General features: G+C 28.9%; 5 protein-coding genes across 6 annotated transcripts; 3 read left to right on the top strand and 2 right to left on the bottom strand.

The window, feature by feature from the left end:
* The first annotated feature begins 165 nt into the window (after positions 1-165).
* Pbp95 (proximal sequence element A Pbp95) lies at positions 166-3599 on the top strand. The gene has a single exon (XM_035885479.2). The coding sequence runs from the start codon at positions 182-184 to the stop codon at positions 2879-2881; it is 2700 nt and encodes an 899-aa protein (XP_035741372.1). The 5' UTR covers positions 166-181; the 3' UTR covers positions 2882-3599.
* Positions 3592-6963, bottom strand: LOC118450071 (lipase maturation factor 2). The gene is made up of 10 exons (XM_035885480.2): positions 6705-6963; positions 6409-6592; positions 6144-6245; positions 5853-6046; positions 5602-5780; positions 5285-5528; positions 4981-5186; positions 4657-4897; positions 4212-4428; positions 3592-4104 (listed from the first exon to the last, which is right to left on the bottom strand). The coding sequence occupies exons 1-10, from the start codon at positions 6796-6798 to the stop codon at positions 3852-3854; spliced, it is 1914 nt and encodes a 637-aa protein (XP_035741373.1). The 5' UTR covers positions 6799-6963; the 3' UTR covers positions 3592-3851.
* Positions 6964-11018: 4055 nt separating this feature from the next.
* Bet1 (blocked early in transport 1) lies at positions 11019-12040 on the top strand. The gene is made up of 4 exons (XM_035885427.2): positions 11019-11270; positions 11353-11489; positions 11554-11720; positions 11812-12040. Exons 2-4 carry the CDS (start codon positions 11471-11473, stop codon positions 11965-11967), a joined length of 342 nt encoding a protein of 113 aa, XP_035741320.1. The 5' UTR covers positions 11019-11270; positions 11353-11470; the 3' UTR covers positions 11968-12040.
* Positions 12041-12164: 124 nt separating this feature from the next.
* Positions 12165-15115, top strand: LOC118450046 (putative ribosome production factor 1). The gene is made up of 4 exons (XM_035885425.2): positions 12165-13147; positions 13228-13492; positions 13585-13770; positions 14891-15115. The coding sequence occupies exons 1-3, from the start codon at positions 12568-12570 to the stop codon at positions 13760-13762; spliced, it is 1023 nt and encodes a 340-aa protein (XP_035741318.2). The 5' UTR covers positions 12165-12567; the 3' UTR covers positions 13763-13770; positions 14891-15115.
* LOC118450045 (tRNA (guanine(6)-N(2))-methyltransferase THUMP3) lies at positions 13764-15801 on the bottom strand. 2 transcript variants are annotated; one of them, XM_035885424.2, is made up of 7 exons: positions 15632-15801; positions 15419-15531; positions 14874-15333; positions 14611-14789; positions 14360-14539; positions 14147-14284; positions 13764-14072 (listed from the first exon to the last, which is right to left on the bottom strand). In XM_035885424.2, exons 1-7 carry the CDS (start codon positions 15726-15728, stop codon positions 13959-13961), a joined length of 1281 nt encoding a protein of 426 aa, XP_035741317.1. In that variant the 5' UTR covers positions 15729-15801; the 3' UTR covers positions 13764-13958. The 2 variants fall into 2 exon arrangements, with proteins under 2 accessions (XP_035741317.1, XP_085519767.1); XM_085663641.1 differs by lacking the exon at positions 15419-15531 and having other exon boundaries at positions 14874-15357; positions 15632-15726.
* Between the last annotated feature and the right edge of the window lie 3555 nt (positions 15802-19356).

Genomic DNA, 19356 nt, shown 5'->3' with positions numbered 1-19356 from the left:
GTGCACAACTTCCGGTCAAACGTCAAAACGCGGATTGTCGCGCGCTGAAAACGTATTCGTTCTTTTTTCCTTCCTCGAACAATCATTTCTCCTTTTCGTGCATTTCTTCTCTTTACCTCCATAACTTTATATGTTTCTTTGAAATGTATTGACAAGGTGAATTATTCGACGATCTTCAGCAATGAGTGACTCGGAAGACAGTAATATTGTGGGTGAAATAAAAGATTTAGAAAATGTATTGGCAACAATACCGGCGAATCTTAAATCTCCAGAAAAATCATCGATCGAAACAATCCCTGAATTTTCTCAAATTGATGGAAGTTTTGAAGAGTCTAAAACCCCAGAAGATTTAACGATTGATAAACTTAAAGCCGCTTTGGATTTAAACAAACAAATGATCGAGAAATTAATGACTACGAAGAATGAGGTGAGCGCGATTTTAGAGGATTGCGAAGAACAGTTGCAAATGATAGATGAAAAAATGAAAAAGTATGTTAAACATTGGACGAACAATTCGAAAAGTAACATCTCTGCAGCTGGCATGCCTTATTTTAAGGATAAGAATTGTTTTGCTGCTCCCAAAAATCACGACACAAAGCTTAAAGCAGCTCGTGGAGAATTGCAAATAGCAAATTTCCAAAAAGCTTGTATATGGACGATTAAAGATAGAAAAGTTGTATTAAACACAGTCTACGAAGAAGTTATGGTATCTATATTAGAAAATTCACAAAATGAAGGAATGCAAGAGTCAAAAGTAAACAATATTATTTCATCTGAAGATACATTTAAAAGAATGTTAAAAGCAAGGAACGTAGATGAGATTATTGGCCCTCTCGGGGAAAAGAAATTTGACTGGCTTAAAATTGCAGCCATGAATGTTGATGGCAGACATTCTGCAGATGAGTGTTCAGTTATGTGGAACATTCTTTTACATCCTGACATTAATAAAAGCAAATGGACACGTACAGAAGAATCAAGATTAAAGAAAATTGCAAAACTCTATAGGTACGAAGATTGGGATAATATAGCAAAAAAATTGAATACTAAACGTAGTGGATATCAATGTTTTGTTAAATATACTTCTATGGGAAATCTATTGAAGCTAACAGAGCGAACATGGACAATGAAAGAAGATGAAAGATTATGTGATATTGTTGCAAAATGTAGAATAGGCAATTTTGTACCTTGGGCTGAAGTGATGAGTTATATGAATTTTAGACCTAAACAACAACTCTATTTTCGATGGATGTTTAAATTAGCACCACATTTGAAAAAAGGACGATTTACTAAAGCAGAATCTGAAACTTTATTGCAAGGTGTTCACAAATTCGGTACTAATTTTTCTCTAATAGCTGCACAATTAATGCCTGATAGAACTTCGATACAATTAAATGATCATTATCAAACGTTAACGTCAAAAGGCTCCACTCATCATTGGACGCTTCAAACCGATATGAAACTTATTGATTTATATAAGAAAATAGGTCCAGACTGGTCAAAAATAGCAAAAAATTTTAAACATAAAAATAGAACACAACTGAGACATCGATATACTGCTTTATATAAATATGCATCAAAAGGTTTATCAATATTTGAAATTCCTAGACCTAAAAATGAAAACTTGTCAAAAATGGAAGATGCCGAGTTTAGCGACAAAGAATATTGTGTTGATGTTATAGAGAATGATATTGATGATAAACTAGATGAATTATTAATAGAACATTTTCAGAATTTAAGTACTATTAAATCTTCTCATAATGAAAACTTTTATTATGATTCTCAAAAGCTTTGTAGAGATACAAAAGAATTATATTCTATCTTAGAAAGTTTACAAGCGGATCTCCATATTCCAGATAATTTTGATTACCTTCCATTAATAGAAATAGATAAACAATTGTTGTATTCCTTGAAAACATACATTAAGTCTAAGTTTGAAAAACAAAATTCTAACAAAGAAGTAGAAGCTTTCAAATTAAAAATGTTTGGTTTGCAGAACAATGAAGAGCAAAAAGATCATTTTATACCACCGCTTCCTTTTGGAGCTTATGCAGATATTAAAAATCATAAACAAACGAAAAGTATAGATTATGTTTTTGATACTAATAAAAAATTTGTGGTTGATGTAAATATGGAATTTAACACACCTGAATCGATAATTCATTTTATAGGTGGTTTAGAAGAACATATACAATTCAATAAAATTTCTACTTTATATTGTAATAAGAAGGATAAATGTGAACAGCAGAGAATTATTCAGTCTATTAGTAATATACATAAAAAATTTAATGTTCATAAAAATAATGATTTCCCTAATAGTACAGAAAGAGATAAATCTTGTAGCTTAAATGTAAATAATCAATTAAACTTCACACAACCAAAGAATTATATTAACAAAAATAATTATTTAGTGTATAAAGTAAAAACAACAGTTTATGAATCATTTGGTGAATCCTCTCTTTGGGTATCACCTATGGACCATAAAAAAGAATTAGTTAATGTATTAGGCGTAGCAATTAAACCGAATTATATAACTTTATCAACTTATAGGAATTTAGTTACATTAAAGAATATATATGATATTGAAAATATACCTAATAACGTTCAGTCGAATTATAAAGATATTGAAAAAGCTTACAAATCAGAAAAAGCATATGAACTATTAAAAAGACGACTTATACAATTATTTAAATATCCCATATGTATGTCTTATTTATCATTAGAAGAAATGAATAATACAACAGGATCATCTTTAGAAGAATCTAAAAATGTAGTATGTAATAAGAGAAAAGCAGTACAAAAAAATAGATTTAGAGCAAAAAGAATTAAAGAAAAACCTTCAGAAAAATTTATTTGTGATACAAATATGCCAAGCATTACTTGAAAGATTTGTAAGCTTTTAAGTTTACGATACAAAATAATGGTTTTATCAAATGATTTTAACTTATAATAACGAAGTAATTTCTATTTTAATTGAATATTAGGAAAAATTTTTTAATCTTCCAGATGTATTTTTGTGTACGAATATAACGAGTTTCCTATATTCTTGATATCATGAAAAGTAAAATAAATTTTCCAAAATTTATATTCCTAAATGTGATTATGTTTCTATTCTAAATGGTTAGATTTATGTATTGTCTTTTTATTTGTACCAAAAATGAAGTTATTTACAATAAGCACTTAAAATAATTTCACTTCTAAAATAGCTAATATATTAAAAACTAAAACCTGCAAGAATATTTAAAATGGTATTACCCATTAATGTGAATTAAATTGATTGTGCCTATTGCGAAAAAATAAAGTCAAGTCCTTCGATCATATAGAAATGATGGTTTTGATGTAGATCTATAAATATATTTACACCTTATATTAAAAAAGTTATATTGTATATAAATTTTTCAATTGAATGAACTGTATACTTAAATCTATATACATTTTATAAACAAAATTCATTTGAGAAAATAAAAATACTATAATATGTAATAATTTATTTAGTATAAATTAGATAAACTAGTTAATTAAATACAACAGATATAACCAAATAATACATACATACAATATAAACAAATTTTAATCATACTAATGACTTCTAAAAGTAAAGTAATTATAGAAACCCATTTCATAAATCAGAAATATATTGCATAGTAGAATAATATGATTGCTTTACTTTGTGCATACTAAATAAACACAAAAACTTATCAAAAACTATATACATTAATATTTTGAGTATGAGTTCATTTTTATAATTATTATTTTTATGTAATGACAATATTTTAATAATTATTGTGATAGCTTATGAAAAGTTATATAATTATTTTTTCTTTTAAATAAAATTATTTTGAATAGCATTTAAATCATAAGAGCATTATTCCCCAGCCTGCTGTATGAACTCCCCACAAAAATAAACTTGCTTCAACCTTAGAAACTAAATGTCTAATAGCATCTAATGTTGATTTAAGTCTTCCATTGGTAATTTTTAAAGTTGGTTTTTCTTGAATAAGTTTCTTTTTTGACAAATATTCTATTAAAGGTACATGATCTCTAGCAAATATTGGCATATACTCCTCCACTTTTTCTCTAGTCCACCAAGCTTGCGTATTGCTTTGTCTGTAATTAAAAAATAACGATTTCTAATAGTTGTAAAAATTCATAACATAAAAATTATCTTCTCAATTCCGTTTTGTATACAATTTATACATTGTAAAAGTACATACGTATCATTCCATGGCACGTAGTAATAATGATAAAGACTTGCTTTTATGTACTTTGGCGGCTTAGTATTAAATGGATTTTCCACAGTATTTATTAAAGCCAATGCTTCGGGCTGTCCATTTAAAAGACGAAATGCTAATGACATTAACCAAGGATTTTGATGATATGTACTTGAAGCAGCAAAACACATTTGCCAATCAAGACGAGGTTGATGAGGAGCTATAGGTAGAATATAATAAAAATAAAATGAAATATATTTTTCAATTTTGATCTATCTATTCTAATCAATTTTGATTATGTACAACTCACTAAATAAAAGTTTCTAAAACGTTTAAATAGTTGATATATATATATATATATATTAATAATTATTATATATTAATAACTATATAATTATTAATATATATATATATATATATGTAGTATAATATTTATCAAATAACTCACCTACAAATGGTAATACATTATTTACATTTCCTGGTTTGTATAGGAATTCATATTCTTTCCAAGACCCATCAATAGTATTACTGCCTTCAATAATTATTTCTGGCCTTCCAGCAATACCTTTCATAGGTCTGTATGATCCATAACTGTTAACAAGATGGAGATGTTCAACATTTGTGTAAAGCTTTTGAATCTGAGATGGTATTGATAAATTGTAATGTGGATTCAATGTAACATATGGTACCTAAATAATATACATTTCTACATTACTTTTATGACAATTCGAAATAGTAATATATGCATTAGGTATATATTATTTTTACTTACAATACTAAGAGTAAAAATTAAACATACAGCAGCAGTGTATAAAATTGTAACAAGATTAACAATTGCTTTACTCTGTGTTCCTTTAGTGATAATTACCAGGTCTTTCATTGTATTTATTATTATGTATCCAAGCGATGCAATACCAATATAAATAGAAATAGGAATTATATATGACAGAAAATTATTAAACTGCTTTTGAGTAAATGCTAGAAATAGAGAGTTAAATAATAATACAAAAGAAATAATATAAGATAGTTTTATGAAGTACTTAATATGTTATGTACACATATAAAAATATATTTACCAATTTCAGCTTGAATAGTCCAATTATTTGAGATATGTATGTTGTAATACACACACATACCATATAATATACTTGTATATATCATGATGCACAAAAGTACAGATCTTTTGTCAAGGACATTATTATTTTTATGTTTTCTACCATTAAAAATACGATCGTCCAGTAAAGAGATACATAAACATATTATCAAAAAATTGTAAAAGTTATAATTTCCTGTTATAATAATGAAAACTTGTAGTAATACCTACAATTATAATAACATTTTTTAACTATAATTTTTTATATACTTTACTATGAAAAATAAAATTAATGTTTACCTGAAGATAGAAAGCTGTTAATCTTACTAATCTATTTGGAAAGAAGAATAAGAAAGGAATAACAATCTCCGTAACATTTGTTAAAACAGTAGTGAACCGAAGAATCCAAACTGGCAAATGATGTGCATACCATGCTAAAGCAGTAGGTATACATTGAGACTCAAAATACGTGTTCAAAGCTGTAAAAAGCATTTAACATATAAGATATTATTTCAAAATTTCTTTCATATTAAAGTTTATACAAATATTACCATTCAATTTCCACCAGCTTGGACATTGAGAAATGAGTTTTCCAGCACCAGTAGAAAATATCAGTCGAAAGAGTAACCAACGTACAGTCCAAAAAGTAACAGTGTCACTTGGAGTACTTCTTTTATTATGTGGAGAATATAAAAGGGGTGCTATGAAGATACATAGAAATCCTGTTTCCAAGAGAAGAGAATCCCTACAAAACAATCAAAAAATTGTTAAATTATTTAAAAATTCTATAAAATTTATGGAGATTCATAATAAAAAAAAGTAAAAACTTTGTTAAGACCTACCATTGAAACTTCATAAATATTTGACCAATCTGGTATAAAGAATAATATAATAGCCAAAGTGTTATAAACACTGGTGAAACGCAGAACTTTTGTGAAACAAATCTGTAAGAAAACAACGAAGATTTGATTACAAAAATGATTGTTTAAAAGATAATAATAGAAGTAATAATAATAATATTTACAATAACAATAATTATTATAAATAATGCTAACATATACTTCTTATCCAAATCATATAAAATCTAAATAAAATTTTCTGACTTACCCCAAAAAAGCAAGTGTTATTCCAATAAGTGATAATAAATCAAGCATATATTCTACATTTAAACCTAAATATGGAGCGAACCATATCAATGTTGGCTTTTGTGAAAATTTTTCATTTAATGATGCATGACTTTCAAAATTTAACTGCGTTCTAGCAGGTAAGATTCCATTATTACCGTATAACCCTAAGTATATATAAATTGAAATTATTTATTTTATATCCTTATTTTGATATTTGTCTTCTTTTTAATTATCGTCCAATGCTATCATATTTCATTAATTTAGTATAGTACATACCTGGAATCTGAACATAGAAACTGAGAAAAGCAGATAAATATATTATGCAAATTCCTCTGAGAAATAAATTTCGTGTATAACGTACTGGAAGCATAGTGTTTTCTCTTCATACAAAACAGAACTTATGTTATATTAATATTCACATTTGTTAAGCAAAAGCAAACGATTCATTGGTACAATGCTTGCGTATATATATACATGTATTTAAGTGTAGTTGAATTAAGACTGTTCATCACCTTTTACTCGAAGCATGTCTGATTTCAGCGACAAGTATGGACAAAATATGAACTACAACAGCAATAGGGAAACACTGTCTTCACTATGCGCAATTGTAATGACCTATAAGCTTGCCTTGGTTATACCCTCCCAAATTTAAACTATGTCAACATTCACGAAAGTCGCTTCATCAGGAATAAAACCAAGAATATCAAAATCCAGATTGATTTCTGCATACCGAAAGAAGGAGATCCACTAAAAGGTCCAGACCGAAGAATACTTCCCAAAGGAATGGTGATGAAAATAAATAGAAATGATTGTGAATATAAGTACGATAGAAAAGTTATCTGTCCATTTCTCTAAGAAACTATTTTAGAATACTACTATATTTAATCATTTATTTATTTGAACTGCTTAGCAATGTAAAAGCGGAGTACGTTAATGTTTAGTTGGAATTAGATTGAAAAGATATTGGAAAAATCTTAAAATATGCAACCATTTGCTCGGTAGTACTTGCGTTAAAGGATTTATAATTAGAGTTTGCAAGTAATACCGACCCTGGTCTCACTACGTAGAAGTTGCTGCATGTGGAGACCCACGGGCTAAGGTTGACTCTACATTACTCTAAAATCCGCGATCCCAATCCGCGATACCTTTCCGTTTTGGGTGCAATGGCTTCTTAACTAACAGAAGATATGTAGACTTAGCTACAGAGACCCCTTTTACAGATAACTCCATCATTTGCACCGTCTGCTTCAGACATAACGGATTATTAAGCACAACTGAATTTGTGTTTTATGAATTTCGAACAATCAAAGCGCACTCTTTAAGGACTACTAATCGCATTCGCGACACTCACATGTATGTTACAATAACGTTGATTCTACTGTTAAATTCAAATTCGCGAAGTGATATAATCGAAATTTTGAAGAAATAAAACGAAGTCCACGGTAAGACCTTTAATCACGCTCGAACACCCACGTGAGTGTTAGAAAAACGGTGACTTTACAATTCGGGGTTTCGATACGAGCAATCAAATGTAGTTTAATCGCGCCCGAGAACACTCACGCTTGTGCCCACGCGCCATTGTTCTTCCTATTCTTCCCGTATTCGCGCGTAAAAATCGATGATGGATCGAGCCATGCGACGACGCATCCGACTGCAGATGAACCTATCCCTCGATGATCTATAATGAAAAAGAAAAAGATAACGAGAAAATAAGACAAAGAAAAAATTATATAAAATAGAAGATAATATATATATATATATATAGAATACAAATAGAAAATAAATATAATAGAAAATAAATAAAATAGAAAATAAATATATATAAATAGATAAGAGAGCTAGAGAAAAAAACGAAAGGAGAAGCAGCTCTGCACGATGCTGAAACAGCTTGCATCATCTAATTAGTCCTACCTAAGGCTTATAAATTATAATTAATAAGAACATATTAATAACATAATTAATAACATAATTAAAAACATAATTAAACACGTACTTAAACACGTAATTAAAAACATAATTGAAAATATAATTGAAAACATAACTAAAAAAGAAAAATATGACTCTAAAACTGTAACGACAAAATTTGATTTGTGATTTTTTTAACTGTGACGACCAAATTGTAAGATATGAAAGAAAACTCTAACACAATCCTAACGTATCTGAAAACTTATTATTATCTTTTCGAGAGATAATTTTTCACAGTGTGGGAGAAATTAGATATTAATTATAAAAAAATTAGAAATTAGATAATAGTATATTAATTGCTGAAAATCCTGAGCTAAAAATTAATTAATTTATCATCTAGGCTTACGGACTACGTCTCTTTGTTTTTTAGCAATCATTCTATTCGATTTTTCTCTTTCAAAACCAATGACTCCATCGAGACTTTTCTTTTATCAATTTAAATTGATTAAATATTTAATTAACAATTATTTAAAAATAGAAAGCAAACCCTTAGATGTTTCTTCTTATAAGCGAATATTTTAATTATTGTAATAAAATCATCCACAGTTTCGTTTGTAATCCAGAATGGCGAATATCTTTTTGCTCATTCTTTATTAGATCTTATGAATAGTAATTCTTTACTTATTTCCGCGCGAGTAAAATATTTAAACATGTATTAAAATATTCAAAACTTCAAATAATTATAAACGCGTTTGAGCAAAAAGATCCTATCCTGATCTAATAAATAAATCAAAAATAAGAAACCATTCACGAGTAAATCTCCGAAGAAATTTACTTGTGGTCACTTAATGCTTTTCTACTAATTAATTACAACCAATCACCCGTGCCAATTTGAACCTTTCGTCCCCGACATGGTTAAGAGATTAGAGGGACTTAAAAATGCACTCACTACTTAAGAAGTTCTGCGATGGCTCCAAAACATTCGTTCAGATCGAAATTGAGAGTGGATGATTCGTATGTGGTTGAAAATTAGGTAGGACGACATCGAAGTTGATCAAGAATCTCTTCAATGATGCACTGACTCTATTACGCGATGGTTATTTTTTAACGAACGGTCACTGAATTTACTTCGCGAACTACTACTGTCTTTTATAAATACAATCTGTGCGACTGTTAAAAAATTAATAAACTTTGCGAACAAACACTCTAACGACTGCATTGCACGCAGACGATGCAAAAACTTTTAAATCAAAAACGTTTAAATTGCGAAACGCATGCGAACGAATACTTCTCCTACTTCGCGATATTCTTATTTAAGCGATACAAATTTTCGATTACATCATTACTTTACAGGCGATTGCAATGATGTTCTGAAACAAAATAATAAAAATATAATTATTATTATCGTTGTTACAATAAGAAAATGTATAAATTATTAAACAAACGTGCAATATAAAAATATATTTACCTTAAATATTCATTGATCCTTGGAGTAAAGACACCCTGAAAGACTTTTGATGTTTATTCGTCAAAGGACAAAGGAGAACTGATCCAGTAATCATCCAAGTCAATAAAGAGATCGTATATGTTAATAAAAAAAAAAGGCCAACTATGGAATGAAAATTTTTAAGTACCGAAATTTTAAATTAAAACTATTCTAAGTCTCGCCCGCGTTTCCGTCTTTTTAATGTTTAAACAAATATACTGTTATTTAAATATAATTTTATTCTATCCCGCATAGATTATAGATTGTTTAAATAATTATAAAATTACCAAGGATATTAATTTATAAATTCTCGTGATTAGGAATAGAGAGTGTGATGTACACACGTCGGAGTGCAAGAGAAAACTAACTCGGTAACTGTCAAAGCTAAGAAAAAACGCGTTTATGTTTATATTACACAAGACCAGCTAACCCGAAATTAAAATTTTTATGTACCGAAATTTTAAATTAAAATTATTTTAAGTCCTGTGCGCGTTTTCGTCTTTTTAATGTTTAAACGAATGTACTATTGTCTAAATATTAGTTTATTATACTCTGCGTTCATTAAAGATTGTTTAAATAATTATAAAATTAGTGAGTGTATTTATTTTTAAGTGTCACATTTAGAAAGATAGAGCTTCGTTGTTTATTCGCCGAATACAAGAGAAAACTATTTCGATTAATATTTCGATTAGTCAAAGTCATTCAAATGTGCGTTTTTGTTAATTTTAAATGCACTCGACTTCGAATTCAAAATTTAATCGTATTGAAATGTTAAAGTAAAGTTATTTTATATCTAATAAGTATTCGGTGTTATACAATGTTTAAATAAATATACGAATAATAAATTAATAAAATTATATTATTTAATATTTAATTTGTCAAAGTTATTAGATTTATAATATTTAAACAATTGTTGGATTGTTAACTTAAATATTAATTATACTCTGTTTCTTCCTAAATCTAGGGTGCTTCCTGGAAATTTTCTTCAGTTGGTACTAATGATTTAATCCAATTTCTATGATTATCTTAAAAACATTTTCAACTGCGTTCAAAATCTGCTTTTGGATAAATATTAATATTATATAAACCAAGATAATTTTTGATATCATAATTTGATAATAATGTCATTTAGAGAATCTTTTATTTATATTAATATTTCTATTTCATACTCTAAAAGGAAGATTTCTCAGCTATAGTAAATTGCAAATCTGCCCAAATGTGCCAACGTGTTCAATGACGCGAAATTTGATCTAACTTGCTGACATTTCTGTTATTTGTTGATTATATATCTACAAGTTGTTGTTTAATGGCATTTGTTATCATTTCTTTAGATTTCACTAGTGAATGAAGTAAATATTAAGTTATGAGTAGAATAATGATATATAACCTTCAAAGTTGATTGAATCATAATAGTAACATAGTGATTAATAATTGAATTTATATAAATGCAGGTAAATGATGGTTAAATATATATTGTATTAAGTTAATTGTTGATTATTATTTAATATTTAGTAACAATTATCATCTTTACAGTTTTCTTACATTGATGTTGCATCCGATATCAACAATATTTGTGTTATAAATCTATAAAATAATTAAATAATTCCACAATTAAATACATTATTCTTAAAGCTTCAAAATAGCGAATAAAATGCGAAGATCCCATTCGGGTGAGTAAAGCTAAATATGCAAATGTGCAAGTATTGTTTCATTCTAACTTGGTCATCCTTATAGGAGGTTATAATTATGAGCCTTTGCCAACAACATCTAGTCACAATGCTTTCGAAGATGAAAATGAAAAGATGACAGAAGAATTAAGTACTAAAATTAATGCTCTTAAATCATTATCAATTGATATAGGAACCGAAGTGAAATATCAAGAAAAAGTCTTACGTGGAATGGTTTGTAACTCATGAGATATTTATCATTATTTTATGTTACTTAAACAGTTACCCCTTTTTTCAAATATATGTATAATTTGTATTATTTTAGGATGATGATTTTGAAAGAACTAGTGGATCATTAGGTGCATCTGTTGGACGTGTCTTACGATTAGCTAAAGCTGGTCATAATTATTATATTCTATATTTATTTCTTTTCTCCATAGCAGTATTTTTTGTATTATGGATAGTCTTAAAATTTAAATGATTAAACTTCAAACTGCACTTATATTATTGGAAATGAAATATATCTACCGACAATGATAACTTTTTCAAACCAACTGTTAGTTATTTTTAATGATATATATTTCATATATAAAAAGTTTTCATATTATTCTGTATAAGACGATATCTATATTTGTTTCTTAAAAGAAACTGATTAAATATTTATATAAAAGAATCGCTCGAAATAATCTTCATCTATTACGATTCAATTAATCGAAGCTCTCGAAAATCAACCAATCAGATTCAATTTTCAAATGATTGATTCAACCAATCAAGTACCAGATAATCTATTCCTGCCGAGATATCCTTTTGGAGGAAGATATTTTGTTTCATTGCCTATCTTTTTACAAATTAATGTTTTCGATACATTTCTTCAAGTGATATTAAATAATTTTAAGCAACACTAGTATCAAGCACTAAGCATCATTCAAATATTACCATACTGAAATACATACTTAGTCTGTAGTGCGTCGTGTAGTAGTTTAGGTTAAATTAGATTAGATGTGTATACATGCGTAGCACGTGTTTTGTAGAGAGTATTAAAACATTTATTTTATTTACGAATTAAATAAAAAAGTACAAAATGAAGATTAAAAATTTGAAAAAGAATCCTCTAAGTCGTCCTAAAAAGGAGAAAGAAAATGCAGTGGAAGAGAATAATTCAAGTACATCGAGTCAATCTGCAGAGGTTATGTTGCCAACTGAAAGTAATTTCAATCATATTAAATGTAAAGCTGTCAGGTACGAAAAGTGTAAGCAATTGTTAAAACAAAAAGCAAAAGCTAAAAAGGAAGCAAAAAAAAATAGAATACAAGAGGGTGCTCCAAAGCAAGTACCGCATACAATAGAAAGTTTAAGAGAAAAAGATGAAACCGCAATAGTTGGTGATTTGGATGATGAGGAAAATGAAGAGGTTAAAGTTGATTTGGAGCATGATGAATTTGCTGCATATTATAGAAAAGAATATGAGCCTAAGGTTTTGATAACGTATTCTGATAATCCAACAAGGAAGACTAGAATTTTTGGTAGAGAACTTACACGAATGATACCAAATTCTATATCTTTGTATAGAAATCGGTCTGGTGTTAAAAAGATTGTTAAAAGTGCTATTGCTAGAAATTTTACAGACCTAATTATAGTCAATGAAGATCGCTGTGTACCAAGTATTCTTTTATTAAAATTACAATTATGGAGAAATAAGTTTTTGCACAAATAATCATTGATTTTCTTAATGATATTTTAGATGGAATGTTAATAATTCATTTGCCTGATGGACCAACAGCATATTTTAAATTGAGTAACGTTAAAATCACACCTGAATTAAGACGTAATCATAAAGAAATTACAGAACATAGGCCAGAAGTTATTTTAACTAATTTTACAACTCGTTTGGGATATACTGTAGGAAGAATGTTAGGTGCATTGTTCCATTATGAGCCTGAGTTTAAAGGTAGAAGAGTTGTAACTTTTCATAATCAAAGAGATTACATCTTCTTTAGACATCATAGGTAATTTATCAAGATATGATACATAGATAAAGAGAAATACAAAAAAAATGTATATTGTGTGTTTAAAATTAAATAAACATTTACTTTTACAGGTATGAATTCAATTTGAAGACAGGTAAACCAAGATTAAAAGAGTTAGGTCCACGATTTACTTTAAAATTGAAATCATTACAACATGGTACATTTGATAGTAAGTATGGAGACTATGAATGGCTTATTCAAGGGCGGCGACATGAAATGGAAACCAGTAGAAGAAAATTCTTCTTATAAATTCATTGGTAATAACTTTTTTATTTATATAATTTAACAATAATATAAATATATATAGAAATTTATTTCTGATGATTTGTATAAAAAAAAAAAAACTGAATCCCAATGGATTTTTAAATAAAAATTTAATTATTTAAAAAATTAACTAATTTTATTGTTTTGTAATCGTATGATCGTTATTCGTACGTCGTTCGAATTATTTATATTCTATTTTTGTTCGTTTTAATACATATACAGCAGCAAGTAGTCCTCCTATGTTAACACCTAATATTTTTGTTATTCTGAATAAGTTACCAGCTTTTTGTAATGCCTATAAAATATAAGGAACATTTAATTTATATGGTGATTAATTGGAAGTATTATTTTTATATGATTAAGACTTACTAAATGAAAACTACGTCTATCATATGTTAATAATACTAATCGACCAGTAGTAGGTCTCACAACTCGACCTAATTGCAGTAAGAACTCTTTATAAAGCACTCTGTTGTCTGACATTTTGCCACTGCGTTTCCCAAAAGGCTACAAAATATGTTTAGTGTATCTCTGAATTTCATTATTCATAATAATGCAGAAAAAAATAATATTTATAGATACCATATCAGTCACAACAATATCAATGGAAGAGTTTAAGAGTGGTAAATAAGTAACACTCCATTGTGTTAGATCAACTTTAGACTTAAAACATGAGATATTTATATTAGATTTTGATCTTAGCACAGCCTTTGTATGATTATCTCCACATAACATGTATGAATTTTCATAGGCTAATCCTCCCTAAAAATTTATATTTATTTTGTAGAATGATAAATGTATATAGTATTTAATGTTGTTTAAAATTAACATACTTCAATAGGAATAGAACCACTTCCACACATAGGATCAATTATGATATCTCCTGGATTTGGATGTGCCAATCTTAATAAATTGTAACATATGGTAGCTCTTAGCGTAGTTGGTCCAAAATGCATAATATTTCTATGATGTTTAGATTCATGTGTAGTACGTAGTTGTGTCACTATCTCATCTAATTACATACAAAGAAAGATAACTTAATGTAATCTAAATGTATCATAGAATTAAACAAGTTTAGTGATAAAATAATGTTTACTTTTAATTATTTTACAGATTATTTCCAAGTGATATGTAGATAAGTCAACTAGCCAATGATATTTATCTTGTAGTTCTCCTCCTATAATTCTAGCAGCTTCAGGAGATTCAAAGCTATGTTTACCTATTCTTTCACAAGTTACTCTATATCTTAAAACATCATTGTGGTCTGCATCAGCTGGATTTTGTCCTCTTTTTCTGATTTTAGAACCGGTGGATTTTGAGCTATCAAAAATTTTCTCACATTTTCGAGCCTCTTCATATTCGTTAATAGTTGGATAGATTTTTCCTGAGAATCGAGTAATGCTTTTCCACGCATTCAATGCCTTTTCCAATTTTACATTATCATGTACAACATTTGTACATAATTTTAAATCAGCTTCCTTATTGATTCCATCAAAATTAAGTTTAAGTACACTTCCAACTATAAATATATTATCTATTGATCTCATTTTTTGTACCTAGAATGTATATTCAAAATGATGCTAAAATAAAAATTTGACAGCTTTAAATAAAAACACATAATGCATATCGGTGAAAAATTACATCGATAAATTGATGCCAAGGAACGTTGAAATAAATGTTTCCACGTTCTTTAACAACATGAAGACGTTTATCTATCTTCTCTCGACATTCATCGATTGCTTGCCATTCAAAACCTGTACATTAATATATATACATAGGCATTGTTTTACCAGTATGTATTTGTAGGTTATGATCATTATCCACGTAGTTAGATAATTCATATTATTACTTCACCTGTATCTACACTTGTCCCCATCATAAAAAGATTATCGTCTGTCAACGATTCTTGAAAAAGATCGTATAAATTGGAATTCTCAATGTTATCCATCATTTTTTTTTTTATATTAATATATACAAAAGTATAAATTAAGTTACCCGCTACACATATCCAACATAAACTACGTATACGTTTAACACGTGACGCATGTCACGTGACAAAAAGTCATGTGATCGAGAATACAAATGCGCGGTGGGAATCATGACATTTGAAATCGAACGAAATCGAATGCAATAGAATTAATAATAATTATCTTCGAATGGCCGATATCGCGACATTTCGTTAAACATATCAAAGTGACATATAAATGTTTGAAATAAAATTTTCAATATTTGAAGATTCCTATTTGGATATATTTTGAACTTTCGCAATTGCGCCTAATAAATACCATCCACTTTGCACTGCCGTATCTATTTCTGCATTCTGTCAATTAACGTAGTGACCAACACGAGCTTCTCGCTCGTGATTATTAATTATTTTAGTCAATTATAAAAAAATACGTCGGTGGCGTAACCGTTGAATATGCGAGGTCAACGACGTCCTAATCGATCTTTGATCGTTTTATAACAACTATCAATGAAATATTCGTAAATATTCGTAGATATCAAAAAGATGTTAACAGCAAAAATAGAAAGAGTAATATTTCGAATTCGATGACGTACGCGCGAATGTCATTGTTTTAAATAAAAGATTTATCGGTCAGTTTCGACATGTAACAAACACTTCAAGAACCTGACCCCCGTTCGACAACCCCTTTTCACGGTCCATGAATATTCAATGATGGACAATGGATGTCCACGGTAGGTGTCAGTTTCATCCGTTGTGTGTGCATTACGCCTGTGATTTAACTACTCTCCGCTTCCGACACTGTCATCGAATTTATCGTCATTTTATTCAACTTTTGCAATCATAGATTGAACGTTTGAATGTATCCTTAGAATACGTGGATGTTACGTTAAATTTTTAAGAAAAGTGTATAATTACAAAATGAACGAAGAAATTAAAAATGAATAAAGCTTATGTATTTTAAGAATTACTATTGTGGTCAAACAGCTACGATATTCGGAAGAGTTTTTTTTTCTTTTTTCTTTTATTTTATTTTCGCAGAAACGTAGAAATGAAAATAAGTGGGGAAAATACATACGTATGTGTATCTTCCTTATGTATGTAAATATGTAATTTGTTGGTATTCATAGTACAATCGATTGATAGCCTGGATTAGGGTCGATCATTACGAATGGTAAAGGTGAGACAGGACAGGATAAAGAGGAGGGGGTAGTCGTGGAAGCGTCTGCATCTTTCTCGGGTCATTTCGGGTCGAAAGTTCGTCGGGGCACCGTCTCTATACATAGAATCCTCTCTTTTCCTCTCCATATTGCGCGTCCTATCTTCTCACTCACATGTGTTTTATCCTTTTCGCCTTTTCTCTTCCTCTCTTTCTATCTCTCTTTCTAGCTATCTATCTATCTATCCATCCATCTCTCTTTCTCGTTCTATGTTTCACCGACGACTGACAGGCGAAGCTAGAAACCTAAAATATTCATCAGCAGGATCTGAACGGGCGCGACCAAACGTCAATCTGTCAACCTGCTTCCATCTCCGCGTCGGCATCTCCCCTCTTACCCTCTCGCTCCCTCAGCCACGATTTACCTATGCAGGTGTAGAACGGGCATTGGTTAACTAGACGGCAAAATTAAGGGAAAACTTTGAAACGCTTTTAAAATTTAAATAATGCATTGTTGCCCGACGATACTTGTTCTCTCATCCCTCTCTCTCTCTCTCTCTCTCTCTTTCTCTTTTTCTCTCTCCTCATACTCCTTTTCTATCGGCTACTCCGTTGATCTTTCGCGAACCGGAGTAGGTTCGCTCGCATCTTCTCACAAACCGACCCTATTCCTCGTCTGCCAACCCTTGTTGTCTCAACTTTTGGCAGTTCTAGAAAAATATACGTCGAGGCGCGCCGGCATTGACGTTACGCATCGCGATATTAATGGCCTACCGATGGAAGAAACTTCTCGATATGACGTATATCTGATCCTTGCTTCGCAAGAAAGATTCTAGGAGAAAAAGAAAAAGATGGGAGCTTAATCGAGTTTTAATAGGAATTATCTTTTCATATCGAAAAATTATCGTAAGATTGATAACGATTTCGAGTTATATAAAAAATTTGCTCCTTTCAAAAATATGTTCGACGAGAATGGAACGTAATTGAAGCTAGAAGGCGATTCCACTTTGAATAGCGAAGGCACTGTTGTATCGGCTTTCGATATCGTTTCAAAGATACTATCCAAACGTAGAAGATCAAACAGTTCATTGATCTTCTCTATATATATGTATATATATGTATATATATATATATATATACATATATATATATATATATATATATGTATATGTATACATATATATATATAATCTCTCTCTCTCTCTCTCTATATATATATATATATATATATATATATATATATATTAAATCGTATATATTAATATATATATATATATTAATATGTATACATATACATATAATCTCTTTATATATCTATATATATATGTATATGTATACATATACATATAATCTCTTTATATATCTATCTATATATATATGTATATGTATACATATATATATATAATCTCTATATATATCTCTCTGTATATGTATACATATATATAATATTGGGATTAAAAGTTATATAGAGTACTATCCTGTTTTCAAATAATCTATAAGCTGGAAGAAATCTATGACTCGATGGGTTAACATCATCGAAAATGGTACCGTGTAACTAAAAAAAATTGCACTATTTTCTTCTATAATTCAAAACCTAGTCGATAAGAAAAATGATGAGAAAATTATAATAAAATCTTCTTGAAGTGATTCGAGTTTAAGTAAATTCGATATTTGACACCTGTTGAGGTGCAACATGTACTATTTCAATTTGTATAATCCAAAATAGCAGCATTGGACTTCTGTCAGATTATTGGGATTTCGTCAAGTAAATGGTACTTAGGTATCTAGACGAATAAATATTAACCTCGATTTATCTAGGTTGAAATCCATCGACGATTCAACATCCATTTGCTACTAGTATTTTTGATCTTTTATAAATCGATATATAAATTCTCTACATACATTGGATTTTATAAAGTTTATGATTAAATGTGTAAAGCATGAAATGTTTATTTTAAAAATATTTATAGTTTTCGATACTTATTATCAATCACAGGCACAGGAAAATCATTATGACCATCATATTGCTCTATATAAGAGATTTATTTGTATTAAGATAATAATTGTGATTTATATATAAAAAATTCGTGACACTCATTACAAACGTAATAAAATATATGTATATTTTCATTCGAAAATAATAATCAAACCCTTTGAGATGAAAATCGAGAAATGTAGACAATAGTATAAATTAGAACTTAATAGGATTATTATATAATTAGCCTTCTCAATGTAATCGATACTTGTCCGTATTATACATATACATTCCAGTGACAATGATAATGCTGGTGAAGAGTCCACATACACGCACACAGATACACACACACAACACATCTTACAAGTAACTTATAATAAATCTTAATGTGTATATTCTATTGTTCGCAATAAATAAATCGTACATATACTTTTGTTGAACTTATGACAGATAAACGAGAACAATGTTCCTCTAGTAGGTTT

The sequence above is a fragment of the Vespa mandarinia genome, chromosome 23 (assembly GCF_050613455.1).
Source record: "Vespa mandarinia isolate Hongniang chromosome 23, ASM5061345v1, whole genome shotgun sequence".
Classification (NCBI taxonomy): Eukaryota; Metazoa; Arthropoda; class Insecta; order Hymenoptera; family Vespidae; genus Vespa; species Vespa mandarinia.
Note: the sequence above shows the minus strand (reverse complement) of the source record. Positions and strands in the feature narration are given on the sequence as shown.

Coding starts and splice junctions, on each gene's coding strand:
- Pbp95 (XM_035885479.2), top strand. CDS start 182: ATGAGTGACTCGGAAGACAGTAATATTGTGGGTGAAATAAAAGATTTA.
- LOC118450045 (XM_035885424.2), bottom strand. CDS start 15,728: ATGATGGATAACATTGAGAATTCCAATTTATACGATCTTTTTCAAGAA. Junction 15,334..15,418: donor CTTGGCATCAATTTATCGAT/GTAATTTTTCAC, acceptor TATACATTCTAG/GTACAAAAAATGAGATCAAT. Junction 14,073..14,146: donor ATAGACGTAGTTTTCATTTA/GTAAGTCTTAAT, acceptor TATATTTTATAG/GCATTACAAAAAGCTGGTAA.
- Bet1 (XM_035885427.2), top strand. Junction 11,721..11,811: donor AAAAAGTCTTACGTGGAATG/GTTTGTAACTCA, acceptor GTATTATTTTAG/GATGATGATTTTGAAAGAAC.
- LOC118450046 (XM_035885425.2), top strand. CDS start 12,568: ATGAAGATTAAAAATTTGAAAAAGAATCCTCTAAGTCGTCCTAAAAAG. Junction 13,148..13,227: donor TGAAGATCGCTGTGTACCAA/GTATTCTTTTAT, acceptor ATGATATTTTAG/ATGGAATGTTAATAATTCAT. Junction 13,493..13,584: donor ATCTTCTTTAGACATCATAG/GTAATTTATCAA, acceptor TTACTTTTACAG/GTATGAATTCAATTTGAAGA.
- LOC118450071 (XM_035885480.2), bottom strand. CDS start 6,798: ATGCTTCCAGTACGTTATACACGAAATTTATTTCTCAGAGGAATTTGC. Junction 5,781..5,852: donor AAGCTGGTGGAAATTGAATG/GTAATATTTGTA, acceptor TGCTTTTTACAG/CTTTGAACACGTATTTTGAG. Junction 4,429..4,656: donor TAATGTATTACCATTTGTAG/GTGAGTTATTTG, acceptor TTCTACCTATAG/CTCCTCATCAACCTCGTCTT.